Source organism: Coregonus lavaretus (genome assembly GCF_964263955.1).
Source record: "Coregonus lavaretus genome assembly, chromosome: 6".
In the NCBI taxonomy this organism is placed as follows: Eukaryota; Metazoa; Chordata; class Actinopteri; order Salmoniformes; family Salmonidae; genus Coregonus; species Coregonus lavaretus.
The window spans coordinates 6,318,599-6,338,429 of NC_139993.1; the positions used below are offsets into that span (position 1 = coordinate 6,318,599).

Sequence of the window (19,831 nt, forward strand, 5' to 3'; positions counted from 1 at the left end):
TTTTGAGGGGGTGTACAATTGGCATGCTGACTGCAGGAATATCCACCAGAGCTGTTGCCAGATAATTTAATGTTAATTTCTCTACCATAAACTGCCTCCAACGTCGTTTTAAGAGATTTTGGCAGTATGTCCAACCGGCTTCACAGCCGTAGACCACGTGTAACCACGCCAGCACAGGACCTCCACATCCGACTTATTCACCTGCGGGATCGTCTGAGACCAGCCACCCTTACAGCTGATGAAACTGGGTTTGCAAAACCGAAGAATTTCTGCACAAACTGTCAGAAACCGTCCCAGGGAAGCTAATCTGCATGCTCATCGTCCTCACCAGGGTCTTGACCTGACTGCAGTTCGGCGTTGTAACCAACTTCATTGGGCCAATGCTCACCTAAAATGGCCACTTGGCACACTGGAGAAGTGTGCTCTTCAAGGATTAATCCCAGTTTCAACTGTACCGGGCAGATGGCAGACAGCGTGTATTGTGTCGTGTGGGCAAGCGGTTTGTTGATGTCAACGTTGTGAACAGAGTGCCCCATGGTGGCAGTGGTGTTATGGTATGGGCAGGCATAAGCTACGGACAACGAACACAATTGCATTTTATGGATGGCAATTTGAATGCACAGAGATACCGTGACGAGGTCCTGAAGCCCATTGTCGTGCCATTCATCCACCGCCATCACCTCATGTATCAGCATGATAATGCACAGCCCCATATCACAAGGATCTGTATACAATTTTTGGTAGCTGATAATATCCATGTTCTTCCTTTGCATGCCAGACATGTCACCCATTGAACATGTTTGGAATGCTCTGGATCCACGTGTACGACAGTGTGTTCCAGTCCCTGCCAATATCCAGCAACTTCGCACAGCCATTGAAGAGGAGTGGGACAATATTCCACTGGCCACAATCAACAGCCTGATCAACTCTATGCGAAGAAGATGTGTCATGCTGCAAATGGTCACACGGTGACTGGTTTTCTGATCCACGCTCCTACTTTATTTTTTTTGTATCAGTATTCCCAGTCATGTAAAATCCATAGATTAGGGCCTAATGAATTTATTTCAATTGAATGATTTCTTTATATGAACTTCTTTATATGAATATGAATTGTTGCATTAATATTTTTGTTCAGTACACAGTACCAGTCAAAATTTGGACACACTTACTCATTCAAGGGTTTTTTCTTATTTTTTTAAAAACTATTTTCTGCATTGTATAATAATAGTGAAGACATCAAAACTATGAAATAACACATATGGAATCATGTAGTAACCAAAAAAGTGTTAAACAAATCAAAATATATTTTATATTTTACATTCTTCAAAGTAGCCACCCTTTGCTTTGCACACTCTTGTCATTCTTTGGAGGTGTGTTTTGGGTCATTGTCCTGTTAAAAAACAAATTATAGTCCCACTAAGCGCAAACCAGATGGGATGGCGTATCGCTGCAGAATGCTGTGGTAGCCATGCTGGTTAAGTGTGCCTTGAATTCTAAACAAATCACTGACAGTGTCACCAGCAAAGCACCCCCACACCATCACACCTCCTCCATGCTTCACGGTGGGAACCACACATGCAGAGATCATCCGTTCACCTATTCTGCGTCTCACAAAGACACGACGGTTGGAACCAAAAATCTCAAATTTGGACCAAAGGACAGATTTCCACCAGTCTAATGTCCATTGCTCATGTTTCTTGGCCCAAGCAAGTCACTTCTTCTTATTGGTGTCCTTTAGTAGTGGTTTCTTTGCAGCAATTCGACCATGAAGGCCTGATTCATGCAGTCTCCTCTGAACAGTTGATGTTGAGATGTGTCTGTTACTGTGAAGCATTTATTTGGGCTGCAATCTGAGGCGCAGTTATTCTAATTAACTTATCCTCTACAGCAGACGTAACTCTGGGTCTTCATGTGGCGGTCCTCATGAGAGCCAGTTTCATCATAGCGCTTGATGGTTTTTGCAACTGCACAATTTTCCAGATTGACTGACCTTCATGTCTTAAAGTAATGATGGACTGTCATTTCTCTTTGCTTATTTGAGCTGTTCTTGCCATAATATGGACTTGGTATTTTACCAAATAGGGCTATCTTCCGTATACCAACCCTACCTTGTCACAACACAACTGATTGGCTCAAATGCAGTAAGGAAAGAAATTCCACAAATGAACTTTTAACCAGGCACACCTGTTAATTGAAATGCGTTCCAGGTGACTACCTCATGAAGCTAGTTGCGAGAATGCAAAGCTGTTATCAAGGCAAAGGGTGGCTACTTTGAAGAATCTCAAATATTGAATATATTTTCATTTGTTTAACACTTTTTTGGTTACTACATGATTCCATGTGTTATTTCATAGTTTTTAATGTCTTCACTATTATTCTACAATGTAGAAAATGGTAAAAATAAAGAAAAACCCTTGAATGAGTAGGTGTGTCCAAACTTTTACTTGTACACACACATATATATATACAGTGGGGAGAACAAGTATTTGATACACTGCCGATTTTGCAGGTTTTCCTACTTACAAAGCATGTAGAGGTCTGTAATTTTTATCATAGGTACACTTCAACTGTGAGAGACGGAATCTAAAACAAAAATCCAGAAAATCACATTGTATGATTTTTAAGTAATTAATTTGCATTTTATTGCATGACATAAGTATTTGATACATCAGAAAAGCAGAACTTAATATTTGGTACAGAAACCTTTGTTTGCAATTACAGAGATCATACGTTTCCTGTAGGTCTTGACCAGGTTTGCACACACTGCAGCAGGGATTTTGGCCCACTCCTCCGTACAGACCTTCTCCAGATCCTTCAGGCTTCGGGGCTGTCGCTGGGCAATAAGGACTTTCAGCTCCCTCCAAAGATTTTCTATTGGGTTCAGGTCTGGAGACTGGCTAGGCCACTCCAGGACCTTGAGATGCTTCTTACGGAGCCACTCCTTAGTTGCCCTGGCTGTGTGTTTCGGGTCATTGTCATGCTGGAAGACCCAGCCACGACCCATCTTCAATGCTCTTACTGAGGGAAGGAGGTTGTTGGCCAAGATCTCGCGATACATGGCCCCATCCATCCTCCCCTCAATACGGTGCAGTCGTCCTGTCCCCTTTGCAGAAAAGCATCCCCAAAGAATGATGTTTCCACCTCCATGCTTCACGGTTGGGATGGTACTCATCCTTCTTCTTCTTCCTCCAAACACGGCGAGTGGAGTTTATACCAAAAAGCTATATTTTTGTCTCATCAGACCATATGACCTTCTCCCATTCCTCCTCTGGATCATCCAGATGGTCATTGGCAAACTTCAGACGGGCCTGGACATGCGCTGGCTTGAGCAGGGGGACCTTGCGTGCGCTGCAGGATTTTAATCCATGACGGCGTAGTGTGTTACTAATGGTTTTCTTTGAGACTGTGGTCCCAGCTCTCTTCAGGTCATTGACCAGGTCCTGCCGTGTAGTTCTGGGCTGATCCCTCACCTTCCTCATGATCATTGATGCCCCTTGAGGTGAGATCTTGCATGGAGCCCCAGACCGAGGGTGATTGACCGTCATCTTGAACTTCTTCCATTTTCTAATAATTGCGCCAACAGTTGTTGCCTTCTCACCAAGCTGCTTGCCTATTGTCCTGTAGCCCATCCCAGCCTTATGCAGGTCTACAATTTTATCCCGGATGTCCTTACACAGCTCTCTGGTCTTGGCCATTGTGGAGAGGTTGGAGTCTGTTTGATTGAGTGTGTGGACAGGTGTCTTTTATACAGGTAACGAGTTCAAACAGGTGCAGTTAATACAGGTAATGAGTGGAGAACAGGAGGGCTTCTTAAAGAAAAACTAACAGGTCTGTGAGAGCCGGAATTCTTACTGGTTGGTAGGTGATCAAATACTTATGTCATGCAATAAAATGCAAATTAATTACTTAAAAATCATACAATGTGATTTTCTGGATTTTTGTTTTAGATTCCGTCTCTCACAGTTGAAGTGTACCTATGATAAAAATCACAGACCTCTACATGCTTTGTAAGTAGGAAAACCTGCAAAATCGGCAGTGTATCAAATACTTGTTCTCCCCACTGTGTATATATATATATATATATATATTTGGAGTCATGTTTTGTTGACCTGTAGAAAAAGTTCCGTATGAGAATTTGCTATTGATATGACTGCATTTGAGTGACACTTTGACAACAAAATTACAACCACAAAGTGAAAATTATGAACAACTTTTAATATAGTATACTAGATAGTCAAATAGGCTTTGGGGTATAGTTCTCCAAAACACAAACGCATATAGACAGCTTTCCCACTGCCCATGGGGGCCCACTACCCCATTCTTTAACATTTTGCCAAATGTCAGGTGAACATGTCAGTTTTCAATCAATGAGGGAGTTTGATTAAGTGCACTGGGCTATGGCATGTGACGTGAATGGGCAAAGCGGAGAGGGAGGAGCGCCCATTCGAAACAAATCGAACAGTAATCTGTGCCACTCTGTCATGTTGTCAACAAGGCAGCATGATGCATCGTTCACAAACATACATAAACTTTCCATAAAATATATGATCACATTTTCAAACTAGTTTTCATTGGGAAGGCAGATAAAACCTTTTAATCAACAGCAATCACTTTCGCATGTGAAAACACAGAATCCTACTCATTATTCCACGTGCTTAATCTACGTCACTTCTGTTTTAAGCCGAATTCCAAAACAAATGTAATCCATGCTAACCCGGTTCACCCGGGGCATTAATATAACGCCCTCTATGGCTCATATGTTCTCTGCAGCAGATATGTATCTGACCAGAAAGTTCTTGACCTCGGAGATGTGCATGGTCTCCTTGATGGTGGTGTCGCGGCTGCGCACCTGCAGTAAGCCACTCTCAAGCGTGTTGTCACTGATCACCACAGTGAACAGCACCCCCATCTCATCATACCTGGACACACAGGCACCAAACATAATACTTACAGTAGGTCCCCACAGGGAAACAGTACTGCTTCTATCGAGATCACCTTCAGTGAAGTCAAATGTCAACATATTATACAATTACGTATACACTAAATTGCATTGCCACTAAATATGTGTGGCTTTTGAGATCAGAATTATATTGTATTCAGAATGCATCCAACAGTGGACAGCACATGCAATCCGTTACATGAAATGAGAAACCACAACATAAAGAAACTATACTATCATGGTATGAAGAAGTTGTACTTTGTGTTCAGCTGCTCCATTGAGGTTGGCATGGTTTCAAGATATCCAGGCCATGCAGCAACTTCCCCTTCCAAGAACTCCTGCAGCAAGCCTTCACAAACCTAATGTAGAATATACTTTTATAACTACAATCAAACATAGTCTTATTTAATAACTTTGTGTATATCTCAATAGTTTCCAACCTGTCTTAGTTCCACAGTGGCTCCCCTTCCCATGTCCAAGGCCACTTTGACTGGAGACAAAATAGGATGGAGCTTCAAAACCTACAAGGGCAACAAGATGTCAGTGTGTGTCGCACATTCTAACAATTGCCATCAGTTCAAAAAACAGAGGACAGAAATAAAAATTCCAAGTAAGATGTTGGATGCTCAAGTTCTCACCCATGTCATCAGAGATGTAACCATACTAAAGCTAATGTGAAAAGGACTTAGGTGTTTCACCTTTCTCTGCTGTAGCCTCTGTTTGCTGTCGACTTTCTTTACTTGTTGGATTGAGTTGTACAGGTATGCCAACACTCCTCGCTCTATGTTTCCAGTTACGGAGATGGCATAGGGGACTACTGACTTCCTCCCATCTCGGCACTGTGAATGACAGAGAAAAAATATGGAGCGCTGATATGGTTAATTAAATCTTACTTCAATAACAAAAATATGTTTTATTGTCACATACACCGGATAAGTGCAGTGAAATGTGTTGTTTTACAGGGTCAGCCATAGTAGTACGGCACCTCTGGAGCAAATTAGGGTTAAGTGCCTTGCTCAAGGGCACCAAGATATTTCACCTTGTCGGCTTCGGTATTCAAACCAGAGCTCTTTCGGTTACTGGCATAACGCTCTAACCGCTAGGCTACCTGCCGCAACACAACTGACATAACTGACCAGCTGCTCCATTGGCACCTTAATTGGGGAGGACTGGCTCAAAGTAATGGCTGGAACAGAATTAATGGAATGGTATCGAACTAATCCAACATATGGTTTCCATGTGTTTGATGCCATTCCATTCACTCCATTCCAGCCATTATTATGAGCCGTCCTCCCCTCAGCAGCCTCCTGCGCAACTGACATATTGTGAAAAGCTATAAAGATCTACTCCCAAATTGTTTTATTGTGACAGCATAAGTGGGATAGGGTATTAACTGCAGTTTTGTCCCTGCAGGAGAAGGCAGCATTACACTGACCTGTAGTTTGTTGCGAGCGCCCTTATGTGTCTGCAGCAGCTCTGCGTCACCTCGGCTCAACAGAGTCTCCAGGGCCTCTGGGCCCCATGGGAAATTGTACACAATTTTCACACCACGAGACGCCCGGCCTGCCAGCTCCTCTTCTGTTATGTCACTGCAGCTGAAGTCAGATGGGCCCAGGGCAAACTGGATTATAGATGGATGGAGGGACAGGATTGGATGGACAGAGAGATGAGATTAGAGAAACGTACTTTACTATCCACATTAAGTCAAGTTGTCTTTCAGCATTACAAATATCAACACAGAAACAAATGTTGTTTCTATAGATTTTAAATCAAGATTCAGATTCATGTTCAAGATCCAGATTAATTTGCAGACAGAGAAAGTGATCTTGACCACAATGAATTGGATAATAAAATTATCCACCTTTCTCCACCACTGCAGCCGATGCCGTGCCCAGTAGTCCAGCCACTGTGAAGTGGTGCGGGGCGAGCAGAACCACACCAAAGAGGACTGGGTAACTTCATCTGGGCTGCCAGGAATGGACACACAGATTAGGGGTTAAAGGTAGACTCAGCAAAATGACGTTGCCACGAGCAGCACCGCAGTTATTGAGATAAGCGAGATGCAAGACTTTGCCCACACAGTCACACACAGTATGTGCGCATGCGCACGGGTTCGCTTCATCCTGTTAAGAGCATCCTAGGTACGGAATCAAAACAGCTGAGAAGTTGAACCTCGCTCTTCAGCGCTCTTAGTTGTTGCAGGAATAGACCCACTACGCTGTTTACTTTCTGAATTTACATCATATCGCTGAGTCTACCTTTAAAAGTTCACAACTACTCTATAGTCTGATATGCCCAGGTGTTATTATAGCAATCTGCCATCTCAAACAACACACAAGGACGTATGATTTAGGTTAAATCTATGCTCAATTAAATCTATTTGTACTTTGAATAAGCACAATGGTAAATGATGACAGTGCAGCTGAATGGTTCATGTGATTTGAGGGACGAGGAGGAAGCCTCACCAACCAGGTCCGCCTGATGGCTGGAAGCACAAGCCGGTCTCAGCCAGGCCGAAAGGCAGCTTTCTGTTCACTAGTTCTAAAGAGGGCACATACTGCTCCAAAGCACCTGGACAGGAGGGAAGAGCATTGACCATGTTAGCCTGGAAACCCAACGTTGAATTTCATTTAACTCTACACGTTCAAATTTCTATCACCTGAAGCATGCTCACAAGTAAAAATAGCAGAGGTGTTCAATACAACACCCAATGATAGTTACCTTGGAAAATACTTGTTCGAACAGATGCACCATTCTGGATAAGGGTCTGTAGCTTCTGAATAAGTTGGTCCTTGCTTAGCTCTCTCTGGGAAAGTATTTGACGTAGGTTTTCAGTGTCAACAACCCTCAATTGTCCATCCCTCTCAGTAGTTCTGTCCTTACTAGTGTGTAGGGTGCTTATCCCAAACACCTCCGCCCTGGACCCTATCACAGAGTTCCACCATTGTTCAAGAATGTTCTTCCTAAGTTCCATACCAAGTGGTCCATATCCACAGTTGGTTCCACGCTGAAACGAATCTCTATTAAGTTGGCCAGTAGCTATGTAATACCTGTCAGTGCATAGCTGCATCAGTGTTTTTGTGTGGTCCGAGTCCTCAGCGCCGGACCTAGCAGAAGTTGCAGTACAGCGGTCCCTGCAGTGCTGAAGAGCAAAACCTATCCTGCAGCATAGTGAGGTTTTTGGTATGTTCTCACATCTCCAGATGAGTCGTCTAACACAGTAATTGAGCATGTTTAGTAGTCACTCATTTCGTTATTGAAAAGTTAAGCACGCGTCAAGCTGCAATTAACCTAACACTGCATTGCGTGCGGTCTCACATTTCTCATTCCTAGGCTGATATCACGTTAGAAAAGGACATTTGAAAGTGAATGCACTTGCCTGCGAATACAACCACGCGTAGTTTCGGCAAAGCCTGGCAACTTAATGTAATATAAATGCTCTTCTATCTCTAAAAATACTTGCAACCATGTGTAATGCGTAAACTGGGAGCACCCGGAAGTAAAGCTATAACGTCAACGTCACTTCCGCGTCGACATGAAAATGAGACAAAAGTCCTCATCCAAAACCTTACGTTATCTTGTTACCTTACCGTTATACTTGTGCAATTAGGAATGTTTGCTATAATATGGCATGATGTAATTGTTTTAATTGAATATCCACTAAGATTAAATGCTGGATGAATGATCAGAATAGAACAATGAACCACCACAAAATTAAGATTTAATTGTTTTATTTGAAGGCCCATGCATGACCCCCAGGTAAGATCTTAACATATCACTTTAAACATACCACTAACTCAAAATCTGCATTACCTAGTAAAAATAAATTACTGAGGAATGTAACAAATAAAAACAGTCAAGGGGAGGTGCACCAGTTAAAGATGCACTTAACAATCCCCTCGGGACTCATTTCAATGCTTGGGATTACTGAAGAATTCCAACCCTGCTGTAAGCAAAAAGTTAAACAGTACAAAGGATAATAATAATAATAATAATAATATGATTTAAAGACAAGAGGGAAAAAAGGTGGTTTCGTTGTGTATTGTACGCACAATCTAGGCCTAGTCAGTTACTGTGGGAAAGGTGGAGGCATAGAGTAGGGTACCATGGGTGGGGGTTGTTGGGCCTGCTGTGCCTGTGGGTTAAAGGGGAAAGGCGGGCGACCCATGCCGTTTGGGGCGGGCGCCTGTGCGGCTCCGAACTGTGGAGGGGCCTGGAAGTTCTGGCCGCCGCCGAACGCACCCACCTGGTTGGCGGCGCCGAAGCTAGCCTGTCCATTGCTGCCGTAGCTGTTGCCGTAGCTACCACCAGAGCTAGCGCCCTTGTCATAGGTGCTACCCCCGTAGCCCCCTCCGTTTTGGGTTTTTGCGCCGAAGGCACTCTTTGGTCCCCCACCGAACCCCCTGTCGCTATCCTTGTCCCTGTAACTACCACTACCACCACCACCACCACCGTAACTCCTCCCCCCAGAATACCTATCTCGTCGGTCATCCCTATAGCCACCTCTTCCCCCCCCTCCACGACCTGGAAAACAAGACAAAACAAGAGACAGGGCAGTGATGAGACTGGTAGCAGTGATGGGTGGCGTGAGGACATTTAAACTAAAATGATAGTTGACAAATATGGTGAGAACAAGGTGGGTCATCTTCGTATTTAATATTTTAAGCACCTCTGCCCCAAAACCCTTCAAATAGATTTATTATCTATATAAAATCTAAATGTCTGCAGATGTAACCACAGCCTTGTTCACATCTCACCCGCCATAGGAATTACCTCCTCTGGCCTCTGCCATCTGGAGGAGCTTGGGGTTGATAGCCTGGTTGGCTTCGCGGAGCACAGCTATGAGGTCGCTGGCCTGTTTCATGTTGTTGGGGGTGAAGAAGGTGTAGGCGGTGCCCGTTTTTTGACTGCGGGCCGTGCGTCCAATGCGGTGGATATAGTCCTCAGAGGAGTTAGGATAGTCATAATTTATGACAAATTTCACATCCTCCACATCTGTAAAGTGTTGCAGTGTGGCAAAAAGGTAGCCATACAGGATTTTGCACACCACAACAGCCAGACCAAAGGACAAAGTTAGCATAGACAATGGAGAGCTAAAAGGTTCCAGACTGGATACTTAGCTGAGCTGCAAAGAACGGGGTTAACCAACACAATCCAAGGAAAACGTTCTACTCCATGGGAATACTACTGTGGGAAGAGAAAAACGAGATGCACACTCCGTTTGCTTACCATATCAAAAAATCCTAAGGCATTCCCCCTCCCGTTTTTAACCAGGGGAGGAAAAGAACTGGATTTGAAGTCTTACCATTAAGGAGTATGCATTCACTAGTCCTTTCCCAATGCAGCGAACTCCCCCACAAATTGTCAAGTGACATCCAGGAGCTTCTACGCAGTAGGGCCGCTATGTGCACTGTTGCCTCCTCGTGTGCCAATATAGGACCTTTCAGTTGGTATGGGTTCTGAAGGTCCTTTTTCCCAGTACACACTCATAAGAAGCTTGCTAATAAAGGCCTCACTGCACGTCTTGCCAAGACCGAATAGACCAAGTACTAATTTGAGGGGGGACCCAAAAAAAGCGAAAATGAAAAAGGCCCTAGTATTGACCCGTGGTGCCCCTCAGAGAGCATAGAGCACCCCGCCCCCATCAGTCTCGTCTAGGCAAGATCTTCCCAGAAGCCAGTGTTCGTTCACTTGAGAAAATGTCTCTCGTTGGCAGGTCTCGACATGACTTTAAAAAGCAGGCGAGGGAGGAACTTTGGTTTTTGAAGCTCTTCTATTTCTCACTTTCTCTAGATGTTCCCATAGCCCCTTAAACACATGTGCCAGTTTCTCATCAATTTCGATTCGACAACAGTAAGTTGAAAACGTCTCTCTCCATTTCAAGAAAACCAGTGCTTTGAGTGAGGGAGAAAAAAATATATAGCAATGGAAAGCTGTGACATTCGCTAAACACCCATGCTTTTTTTTGGGACAAGCTCCGCAACTAACAGAATCGCTCCAAATCTCAAACAGTGACTTGCAACACAGTGCCCTCTACAAAACGCATGCAAGGCAAATGGTCACATCAAGCGTTTGTTTTTGTGTGTGTAACGTTTGAGTTGGTAACGTCCCGACGAATAGGCATTTGTCAGGTAAAAATCCATGGACAGAGAACAAATGATGTCATGTATAAAAAACAGAAACAGATATCAGAAACAAGGCTTAGCCACACTGCCTTTTGACTTGAGGATTACTGGCACACAGAGCTTTCACCTTTCTAGGCCCACTGGGTGGCAGCCAGTGGGGCAACTTCACTTCCAATATGTCCTCCTTCCCCCTCGAGGCCTGGGACTTGTCATGCCTAGGCCCTGCCACAAAGACTGCACCTTTAGGTGAGAAAAACTCAGAAAATGCATAGAGAAGTTAAAGAAAGCCAAAACCACTTTCTTTAAAAAAGTGAAAATATTGAGAAAAACAACCAGAGGGTTTAACCAAAGCCACACTGACCTAGACCACGGGAGGCCACGTCGGTGGCGATGAGGATGGGGGCCTTGCCATATTTGAATTCTGTGGAAAGATCATTGACTTCAGTTATACGTCCATAACATTGTCATGACAAACTCAAAAAAGACTGAAAATATTTCAGGCATACCATTGAGAACCCAGTCCCTCTCCTGCTGGCTCTTGTCTCCGTGGATACCCATTGCTGGCCAGCTGTAACAGACAAACATGGACATCAGAGGCATGACTCATTACAGGGATAATCAGTTCCCAGTTAAATGAGACACTAGTGTGATGACCCTTACCCATCTCGTCTCATCCTCCTGGTGAGCTCATCACAGCGTCTCTTGGTCTCGGTAAAGATGATGGTCTTGTTCTCCTTCTCGCTCATGATCTCCTCTAGCAGCCGGAGCAGTCTTAGGGGGAAAGACGAGATCGGGTTAAAATTGATGACGTGACGCACACTTTACAAATTAATGACCAATTGAAGAGTCCTTCTGTTTGAATTCCTTCAATTATGAAGCGGTGTAAATGTGACGTTTGGCTTTTGCTGAGGAGAAATGAGTCACTCACTTGTCATCCTTCTCTCCGTCGTTGCACACGTCCACTATCTGCAGGATGTTATGGTTGGCGCTGAGCTGCAGAGCGCCCACGTTGATCTGGACGTACTGCTTCAGGAAGTCCTCAGCCAGCTGACGCACCTCCTTGGGCCAGGTGGCACTCCACATGAGGGTCTGACGATCCGGCTGAGAGGAGAACAGAGAAAATAGTTGACTTAGTATTTCTTCAAATCCTTCAAGCAGTCTAATGGCTGATCCTACAGGAAAATGCAGACTCTGCAATGATTTGTCAATCAAAGTCCAATGGGAATTCTGCCAATTGAAATTATCAAGTATTGAGCAAGTCTACAAATCACTGCGGGAATGAGCCTTTATACTGAAAAATTCTAGCCAAAGGAATAGAGTTGAGTCAAAGCCACATACTCTAATTTGGTCCACGATTTTGCGGATTTGGGGCTCGAAGCCCATGTCCAGCATACGGTCAGCCTCATCCAGCACAAGGTAGGTACACCTGCGAAGGTTGGTCTTCCCAGCCTCCAGGAAGTCAATGAGACGCCCTGGGGTGGCGATACAGATCTCAACACCTGGGGGGGACAGACAACACTCACTCAGCTGTCTGCCTCTTATCACCAGAATTATTTAATACAGAACAAACATACTGAGCAAACAAATAATAGCAAAACAAAGTGGTGGATAGATACCTCTCTCGAGGTCCCGGATCTGGGGTCCTTTGGGGGCTCCACCATAGACACAGACAGACTTCAGGCGGGAGGCCCTGCCATACTCGGCAGCAACCTGCTGCACCTGCTGGGCCAGCTCCCGGGTCGGGGCCAGTACCAAACACTGAAAGACAAAGACAAGTGTTATTCAACTGGACGTACCCTGTAAAACTACTAAGGATGTTCTCTAGTCTAGAGGCTTATGGTGTACTTACTATAGGTCCGTCTCCATGCTCCAAGAATGGCTGGTGTTGAATGTGCACGATTGCAGGCAGCAGATACTGTGAGGGGAAGAAAAAAACAGAGCTCAAACGGTTCACATGCACAAAGAATTACCAGAAAGATGCTACCAATAGTAGTTTTAAATCAATGTACTTACAGCTAGGGTTTTGCCAGAGCCTGTCTGGGCGATGCCCACCATGTCTTTCCCACTGAGGGCCAGAGGCCAGCCCTGAGCTTGGATAGGAGTTGGCTCATCCCATCCTTGTTTGGCAATGACATCCATCACATAATCTGAAAAAGACAAAGTTCGATTACATATGAGATTCAATGCCACCATCTTATACAATCAGCTTGTTCTTAAGCAAAGTTAGAAGAGGCTTTACTCACTTGGAAAATTGGCCTCGTGAAACTTCATCATGGGCTTGGGACAGTCTCTGCCTTTCACTGTTACTTCTTTACTTCTAAGGTAGTTATCCACCTCTTGCTGAAATTAGACACATAAAAGGTTGTTCATTGGCAAAGACCATTTTAATCAAAAAGGTGAAGACCACACTGAAATCAGATGGAAAGAACTGCCCGGGTCACTTACAGGTGGTCTGCGGATCACATCCGGGTGCTCCTGGTAGAAGTTCTTCTCAAACTTTGGGAGCTCATCCATGTTCCAGTGTTTTTTGCGCAACCTTTCGCCTGGGTTGCCAAATTTCCCCTGAGGGGGTCCGCCCCTACTGCCACCACCGCCTCCAAAACGAGGTGCACCTCCATACCTCAAATAGTAAGGGGAACAATCTAATATTAGATGACTGAGCATACAGTGAATGCTGTGTTGAAGTCAGATAGTTATGCCAGCTACAATTTTTTATTATTATTATTATTATTATTATTATTATTATTATTTCACCTTTATTTAACCAGGTAAGCCAGTTGAGAACAAGTTCTCATTTACAACTGCGACCTGGCCAAGATAAAGCAAAGCAGTGCGATAAAAACAACACAGAGTTACATATGGGGTAAACAAAACATAAAGTCAAAAATACAACAGAAAATATATATACAGTGTGTTCAAATGTAATAAGTTATGGAGGTATGGTAATAAATAGGCCATTGTGCAAAATAGTTACAATTTCGTATAATACTGGAATGATAGATGTGCAAATAGAGATACTGGGGTGGAACTGATACCCCACATTCCCCCACGAGTTTGCATGGCTTGATGAGTACTACAACAGCTAGCATGACAGAAGTTAGACAAATATTGGACTAAAGGAGCCTAACGTTACCCCTTAGTCCAAGGACCTTAAATGGTCTGTTTATTAATGGCTGAATTGGCTCTGGAAGCCAAACACTCCATCTAAACGTGAATTGGTTATAGAAACAAATCCCTCTACTTTAATATCACATCAAAATAATTTCACAAATGCAAAAATACACTAACTGTAGATCGTTAACAGTTGCAGCCGACAGTATTTTTCATTGACAACACGTTTGTGGCGTCTGTCTTCCGTTTACACACAGGTGTTCAGAGACACAGATAGCTAATTAGTGCAGGTAGTCCACTCTCTCTTCCGTAAACAAGCGCTGTAACATGGCAATATGGCCGTGTGGAAACCCTAACCCAATAAAGGTGTGTATCAATTTGGCCGACATTTAAGATAAGGTCCTTATGCTTCCAAACCCGTACCGCAAGCGATGCGTGTTAATGTTAAGACCGAGCGTCGTGACTCTTTTCTTAACAACATTCCCCCTACAGAACGACGCCTCCATCCAATTACTTATGTGTAATGGAACTGAGAGCCATGCTCAAGGGCTGGACAGCAGTGACCCGTTTGTCTACACATGCAAAGATGTGCTAGGTCTAACGTTAGCTACATTAGTTTCTGCGTCACGTTTAAACCAGTTAAGCTGCCATTTTAATTCTGGCCGGTAGAAGATGAACAAAGAAGGGAACCGGCCGGCATTTTGATTCGAAATTATTTTTGCCACATGCAAAATGACCAAACATTCCATGGTTCTTACCTAACCAACATCACATTCTATATTTTATGCTCAAGCGTGGTGTATATGGTTATTATATATAGCATAGGCCTCTGAAAATATCCCATTGCTAACGCGTTACCTAGCTAGCTAATGTTAACATTAGCTGCTAGTTAAACATTTGCCCGACTTGCTTGTTACATCAATTATATCAGGCAAAATGTACTTTAACATAATTTATTAGGGTTCAAATAAGTCGTATTAACATTGCGCATCTAGCCAAGGCCAATGGCAGGGATAAGCAAAACTTAACGTTACCTAGATAGCTACAGTACCGTTAAAACTGACCATCGCAACGTCTCTTCCTAGCTAACGCGTTCGCTAAACATACATTAACGTTACCTACTTACCCCCTGTCTCTGCCACGATCTCTATCGGAAAATCCAGGCATAGTTAAGCAGAGTATGAAAGTAACAGACGGTGTCTATATCTCTAAACCAATCTACGAGAAATACAAGTGCGACACACCAAAATAGAAATGCAGCGCAGACAGATGTCAGTGAAAGCCGTGTAGTAACACATTGGAACATATCAACGCGCCTGTGTCTGGTACTACTTTTTCTCCTTATTTGGTCACGGAAGTTAGGTGATTGGCACAGTTTATGACGTGATTATTACCCCATTTTTACAATAACCTTCATTACTTGAGCCAAATTAAGTACTAATGTATTAATTTATTGTCAAAGTTGCATCAATTCAAATCTGGTATTAGGAACAAAAGAGGTCAACACGACTTCTAAGATATACTAGTATTTTAATTAATGTAAAACCTTCAATGGTAAATATGATGTTTCGTATATAAGGGCTCCTTGAAATACCTCGCAGGGCACTCAGAGAACTAATCCATTGTTTTAGGTTCTTCCTCAAATACTCTGACAGAGAGAGAGTTCCCACCTCTCTGCTGGCCAATCAGAGTAGAGGCTGAGCGTGGTTTAGACTTACTCAGCCTATCCGTTGACGCACCCCTGTTGCCAGGCATAAGTTCTTATCATAACAACCTGTCATGGTGAGAAGAGCCAGCTCCCCTAGACACCATTCCTACGTCCAAGGATGGTTCACCATGGTGCTTGCCTATGGAGCAGTGAGGGGAACGGCACCTCCGTACCTTCAGGCTCTGATCAGTCCCTACACCCAGGCGAGGGCATTGCGTTCATCCACCTCTGGCCTGCTGGCTCCCCTTCCTCTGCGGAAGCATAGTTCCCGCTCAGCCCAGTCAAAGCTGTTCGCTGCTCTGGCACCCCAATGGTGGAACAAGCTCCCTCACGACGCCAGGACAGCGGAGTCACTCACCACCTTCCGGAGACATTTGAAACCCCACCTCTTTAAGGAACACCTGGGATAGGATAAAGTAATCCTTCTACCCCCCCCCCCCCCAAAAAAAAAAAAGTATAATTGTAAAGTGGTTATCCCACTGGCTATAGGGTGAATGCACCAATTTGTAGTCGCTCTGGATAAGAGCATCTGCTAAATGACGTAAATGTGCCCTTGAGCAAGGCACTTAACCCTAATTGCTCCTGTAAGTCGCTCTGGATAAGAGCGTCTGCTAAATGACTAAAATGTAAATGTAAATGTTCACAAATCACAAAGAACCAGTATAGTCTAGTATTTGGAGACACAAATTATTATCTTATCTTAACCCCTAAAACAGCTCTTCACATCAATCACAGCTTGCCAGGTGACACAACCCACATCAGCACAGTCCAGAATGCATTCTTTCTAAGTTAGTCATCCCATCAATTATGAGAATAATAAATCCCCCTTTTCACACCCACTGGGTGTGATTAAAAAAATAAGAAAACACAGGGTGTCATTCATTATAATACAATACAAACAAAAAGAATCACACTTTTATTAATGGGCCATAATGATACTAAAAATAAAAACCCTCAGTCCATCCACACCCAACTTGCAAATTGTTACCAGTCACCAAAGAACTTCAAACCATCACATAAGGAAAGACAAACATTCACAATGGTTAACTTGATTAATAAAGCATAAAACACAGGATTAATAGAACACAAAACATAAGATTATTAAAACATAAAACACAAACAGAGAAGTAAATTTTGACTCCCTTTTGACACCCTCTAAAGCAGGGGTGTCAAACTCATTTTAGCTCAGGGGCCACATGGAGGAAAATCTATTCCCAAGTGGGCCGGACCGGAAAAATCATGGTATATATAACTTAAAAACAACAACTTCAGATTGTTTTCTTTGTTTTAATACGATCAACATACAACATAAAGCTGGAGCCTGAGGACAGTGTGTCCAAAATAGTACAAGCACAACATCACTATTAATCATAAAACACGTCAAGTTTATTTGAAAATTCTAAAGAAAAAGAACACACAAACACACAATGCCTCAGTGATTAACAGAACTGTTTCACAGATCACAGAACTATATCAGGGTGTCATTTCTCAGGCAGAAATGTAGATAAAAATAATGAAATCCTGTTCCCCAAACAAGTGCAAGAACCACAGAGTCAAGAATAGGTTAAATATACAAATAAAATAAAATCAATTAAAAACAATAGCACATCAACATAAAAACATATAAACATAAAGCTGGAGCCTGAGGACAGTGTCCAAAAGCACAACATCACTATTAATCATAAAACACCTCAAGTTATTTGAAAGTTCTGAGGACAAAGAACACACAAACACACAATGCCTCAGTGATTAACAGAACTGTTTCACAGATCACAGAACTATATCAGGGTGTCATTTCTCAGGCAGAAATGTAGATACAAATAATGAAATCCTGTTCCCCAAACAAGTGCAAGAACCACAGAGTCAAGAATAGGTTACATATACAAATACAATAAAATCAATTAAAAACAATAGCACATCAACATAAAAACATATAAACATAAATCTGAAAGCGTTGCTCAAACTCCCGTAACAGTCCCGTTATTTTATCTTTGAACCGCTTCATGTCTGCCACATGTTGGGTCGCGCACACATTTTTCAGACAGGGGAAGTGAGCTGCATCACCACCGGCAAGTTGCGTCTCCCACAATGACAGCTTCAACTTGAAAGAACATATGCTGTCATAATACTGCGTGACAACTTTGTTGCGCCCTTGCAGCTGTTTGTTCAAGTTATTCAGGTGCTCTGTAACATCCACCATAAATGCAAGGTCCTGCATCCATTCTGCGGAATGAAATTCTAACACTGGTTTGCCCTTTTCTTCCATGAACTGTTCAATTTCTTCTCGTAAATCAAAGAAACGCCTCAGCACAGCACCTCGGCTTAACCATCTTACCTCAGTGTGGTATGGCAGGCCATAGATGTGGTCTTTCTCTCTGAGAAGGCTGTCAAACTAACGGTGATTCAGGCTTCTGGATCGGATGAAATTAACAGTTTGGATGACCACCTTCATGACGTTATCCATCTTTAATGACTTGCAACACAAAGCCTCCTGGTGCAAAATACAGTGAAAAGTCAAAAAATCACGTCCTCCATTTGCAGATTGCACTTTCTCTCTGAACTTTGTCACAATGCCTGCTTTTTTCCCGATCATTGAGGGCGCACCATCTGTAGCCAGGCTGACAGCGCGGGACCAGTCCACTCCGACCCTGTCCAGCGCGCCGACGAGTGCGGTAAAAATATCAGCTGCTGTCGTTGTATCTGTCATCGGCACCAACTCCACGAACTCCTCGGTGACGGTCAATGTGTCATCAACTCCGCGGATGAAAATGGCCAGTTGTGCAACATCTGTAATGTCCGTGCTTTCATCAATTGCAACCAAAAACGCAATAAATGACTTTACTTTTTGCTTCAACTGGCTGTCCAAATCCACTGAAAGATCGGAAATCCTGTCTGCAACGGTGTTTCTTGTCAGGCTGATATTTGCAAAAGCCTGCCGCTTTTCAGGGCACACAATCTCCGCTGCCTTCATCATGCATGTTTTTACAAATTCACCCTCACTAAATGGTTTTGAAGCCACTGCGATTTCATTAGCAATGAGGTAGCTAGCTTTCACTGCAGCGTCACTGATGTCTCGGCTGTGAGTAAACACAGACTGCTGTTTCTTCAGACCCGCCAACAGTTCATTCACCTTCTCTCATCTCCGCTGTCCTTGAAAGTTGTCATATTTGTCGGCATGAAGACTCACATAGTGGCGACGAAGGTTATATTCTTTCAGCACTGCAACATGCTCTGAACACACCAAACATACAGCTTTCCCATTCAATTCCGTGAATAAATAGGATGACCATTTTTCTTGGAACACTCTGCACTCTGCGTCCACTTTTCTCTTTTTTGACAGAGACATATTGGGGCAATGAGGGTGCCAAAGCACATAATGTTAAAAGTAGAAGCCGTAATAAATATCGCGGGCAAAACAAAGTAGCTCATTGGCTGCACGTGCTTGACCTACTTGCTCTGCCCCGGTATAAACAGTTTGCTTGCTTAACACAATTGCTATTGCGCCATCCAGTGGACGCAATTGGAACAGCAGTTTATTTTATTGAAAAATTGCAGCGCATTTTTATACTCTACAAAAAATAAAAAATAAAAAAAATTTATTTATTTTTTATTTATTTATTTATTTATTTCCAAAATCATCTCGCGGGCCGGATTAAACCCGTTTGCGGGCCTGATCCGGCCCGCGGGCCGGACGTTTGACACCCCTGCTCTAAAGTGTCACTCCACCAAGCCTGGTAGGTCATATCCTCCATTCCTAGGTTGGAGTCCAGGATTGGGCCATATCTCACCATCTGTTGGGAAACCACCTTCTCCATCTCCTTTTCTCACCAAACCTCAGACACAGGAAATAAGACAACATCCACAAAGAACAAGTATACCCATATAAGCTATAACTTCACCCAGAATAGTTACAACAATAGTTTTCCATTTACCAAATATGTTATCAAA

At 43.3% G+C, this 19,831-nt stretch overlaps 2 protein-coding genes across 2 annotated transcripts; both read right to left on the reverse strand.

Moving 5' to 3' along the window:
• Positions 1–4,195: 4,195 nt before the first annotated feature.
• LOC311130292 (DNA polymerase subunit gamma-2-like) lies at positions 4,196–8,430 on the reverse strand. Its single transcript, XM_084163024.1, has 8 exons — positions 7,661–8,430; positions 7,405–7,510; positions 6,801–6,906; positions 6,375–6,560; positions 5,638–5,778; positions 5,380–5,460; positions 5,198–5,298; positions 4,196–4,919 (listed from the first exon to the last, which is right to left on the reverse strand). The coding sequence occupies exons 1-8, from the start codon at positions 8,169–8,171 to the stop codon at positions 4,754–4,756; spliced, it is 1,398 nt and encodes a 465-aa protein (XP_084019150.1). The 5' UTR covers positions 8,172–8,430; the 3' UTR covers positions 4,196–4,753.
• A 223-nt stretch (positions 8,431–8,653) lies between these two features.
• LOC311131113 (putative ATP-dependent RNA helicase DDX5) lies at positions 8,654–15,461 on the reverse strand. Its single transcript, XM_084163924.1, has 13 exons — positions 15,302–15,461; positions 13,510–13,684; positions 13,308–13,404; positions 13,078–13,211; positions 12,914–12,979; positions 12,681–12,822; positions 12,403–12,563; positions 11,993–12,165; positions 11,725–11,835; positions 11,571–11,632; positions 11,426–11,485; positions 9,713–9,934; positions 8,654–9,463 (listed from the first exon to the last, which is right to left on the reverse strand). Exons 1-13 carry the CDS (start codon positions 15,340–15,342, stop codon positions 9,009–9,011), a joined length of 1,899 nt encoding a protein of 632 aa, XP_084020050.1. The 5' UTR covers positions 15,343–15,461; the 3' UTR covers positions 8,654–9,008.
• Positions 15,462–19,831: the final 4,370 nt, after the last annotated feature.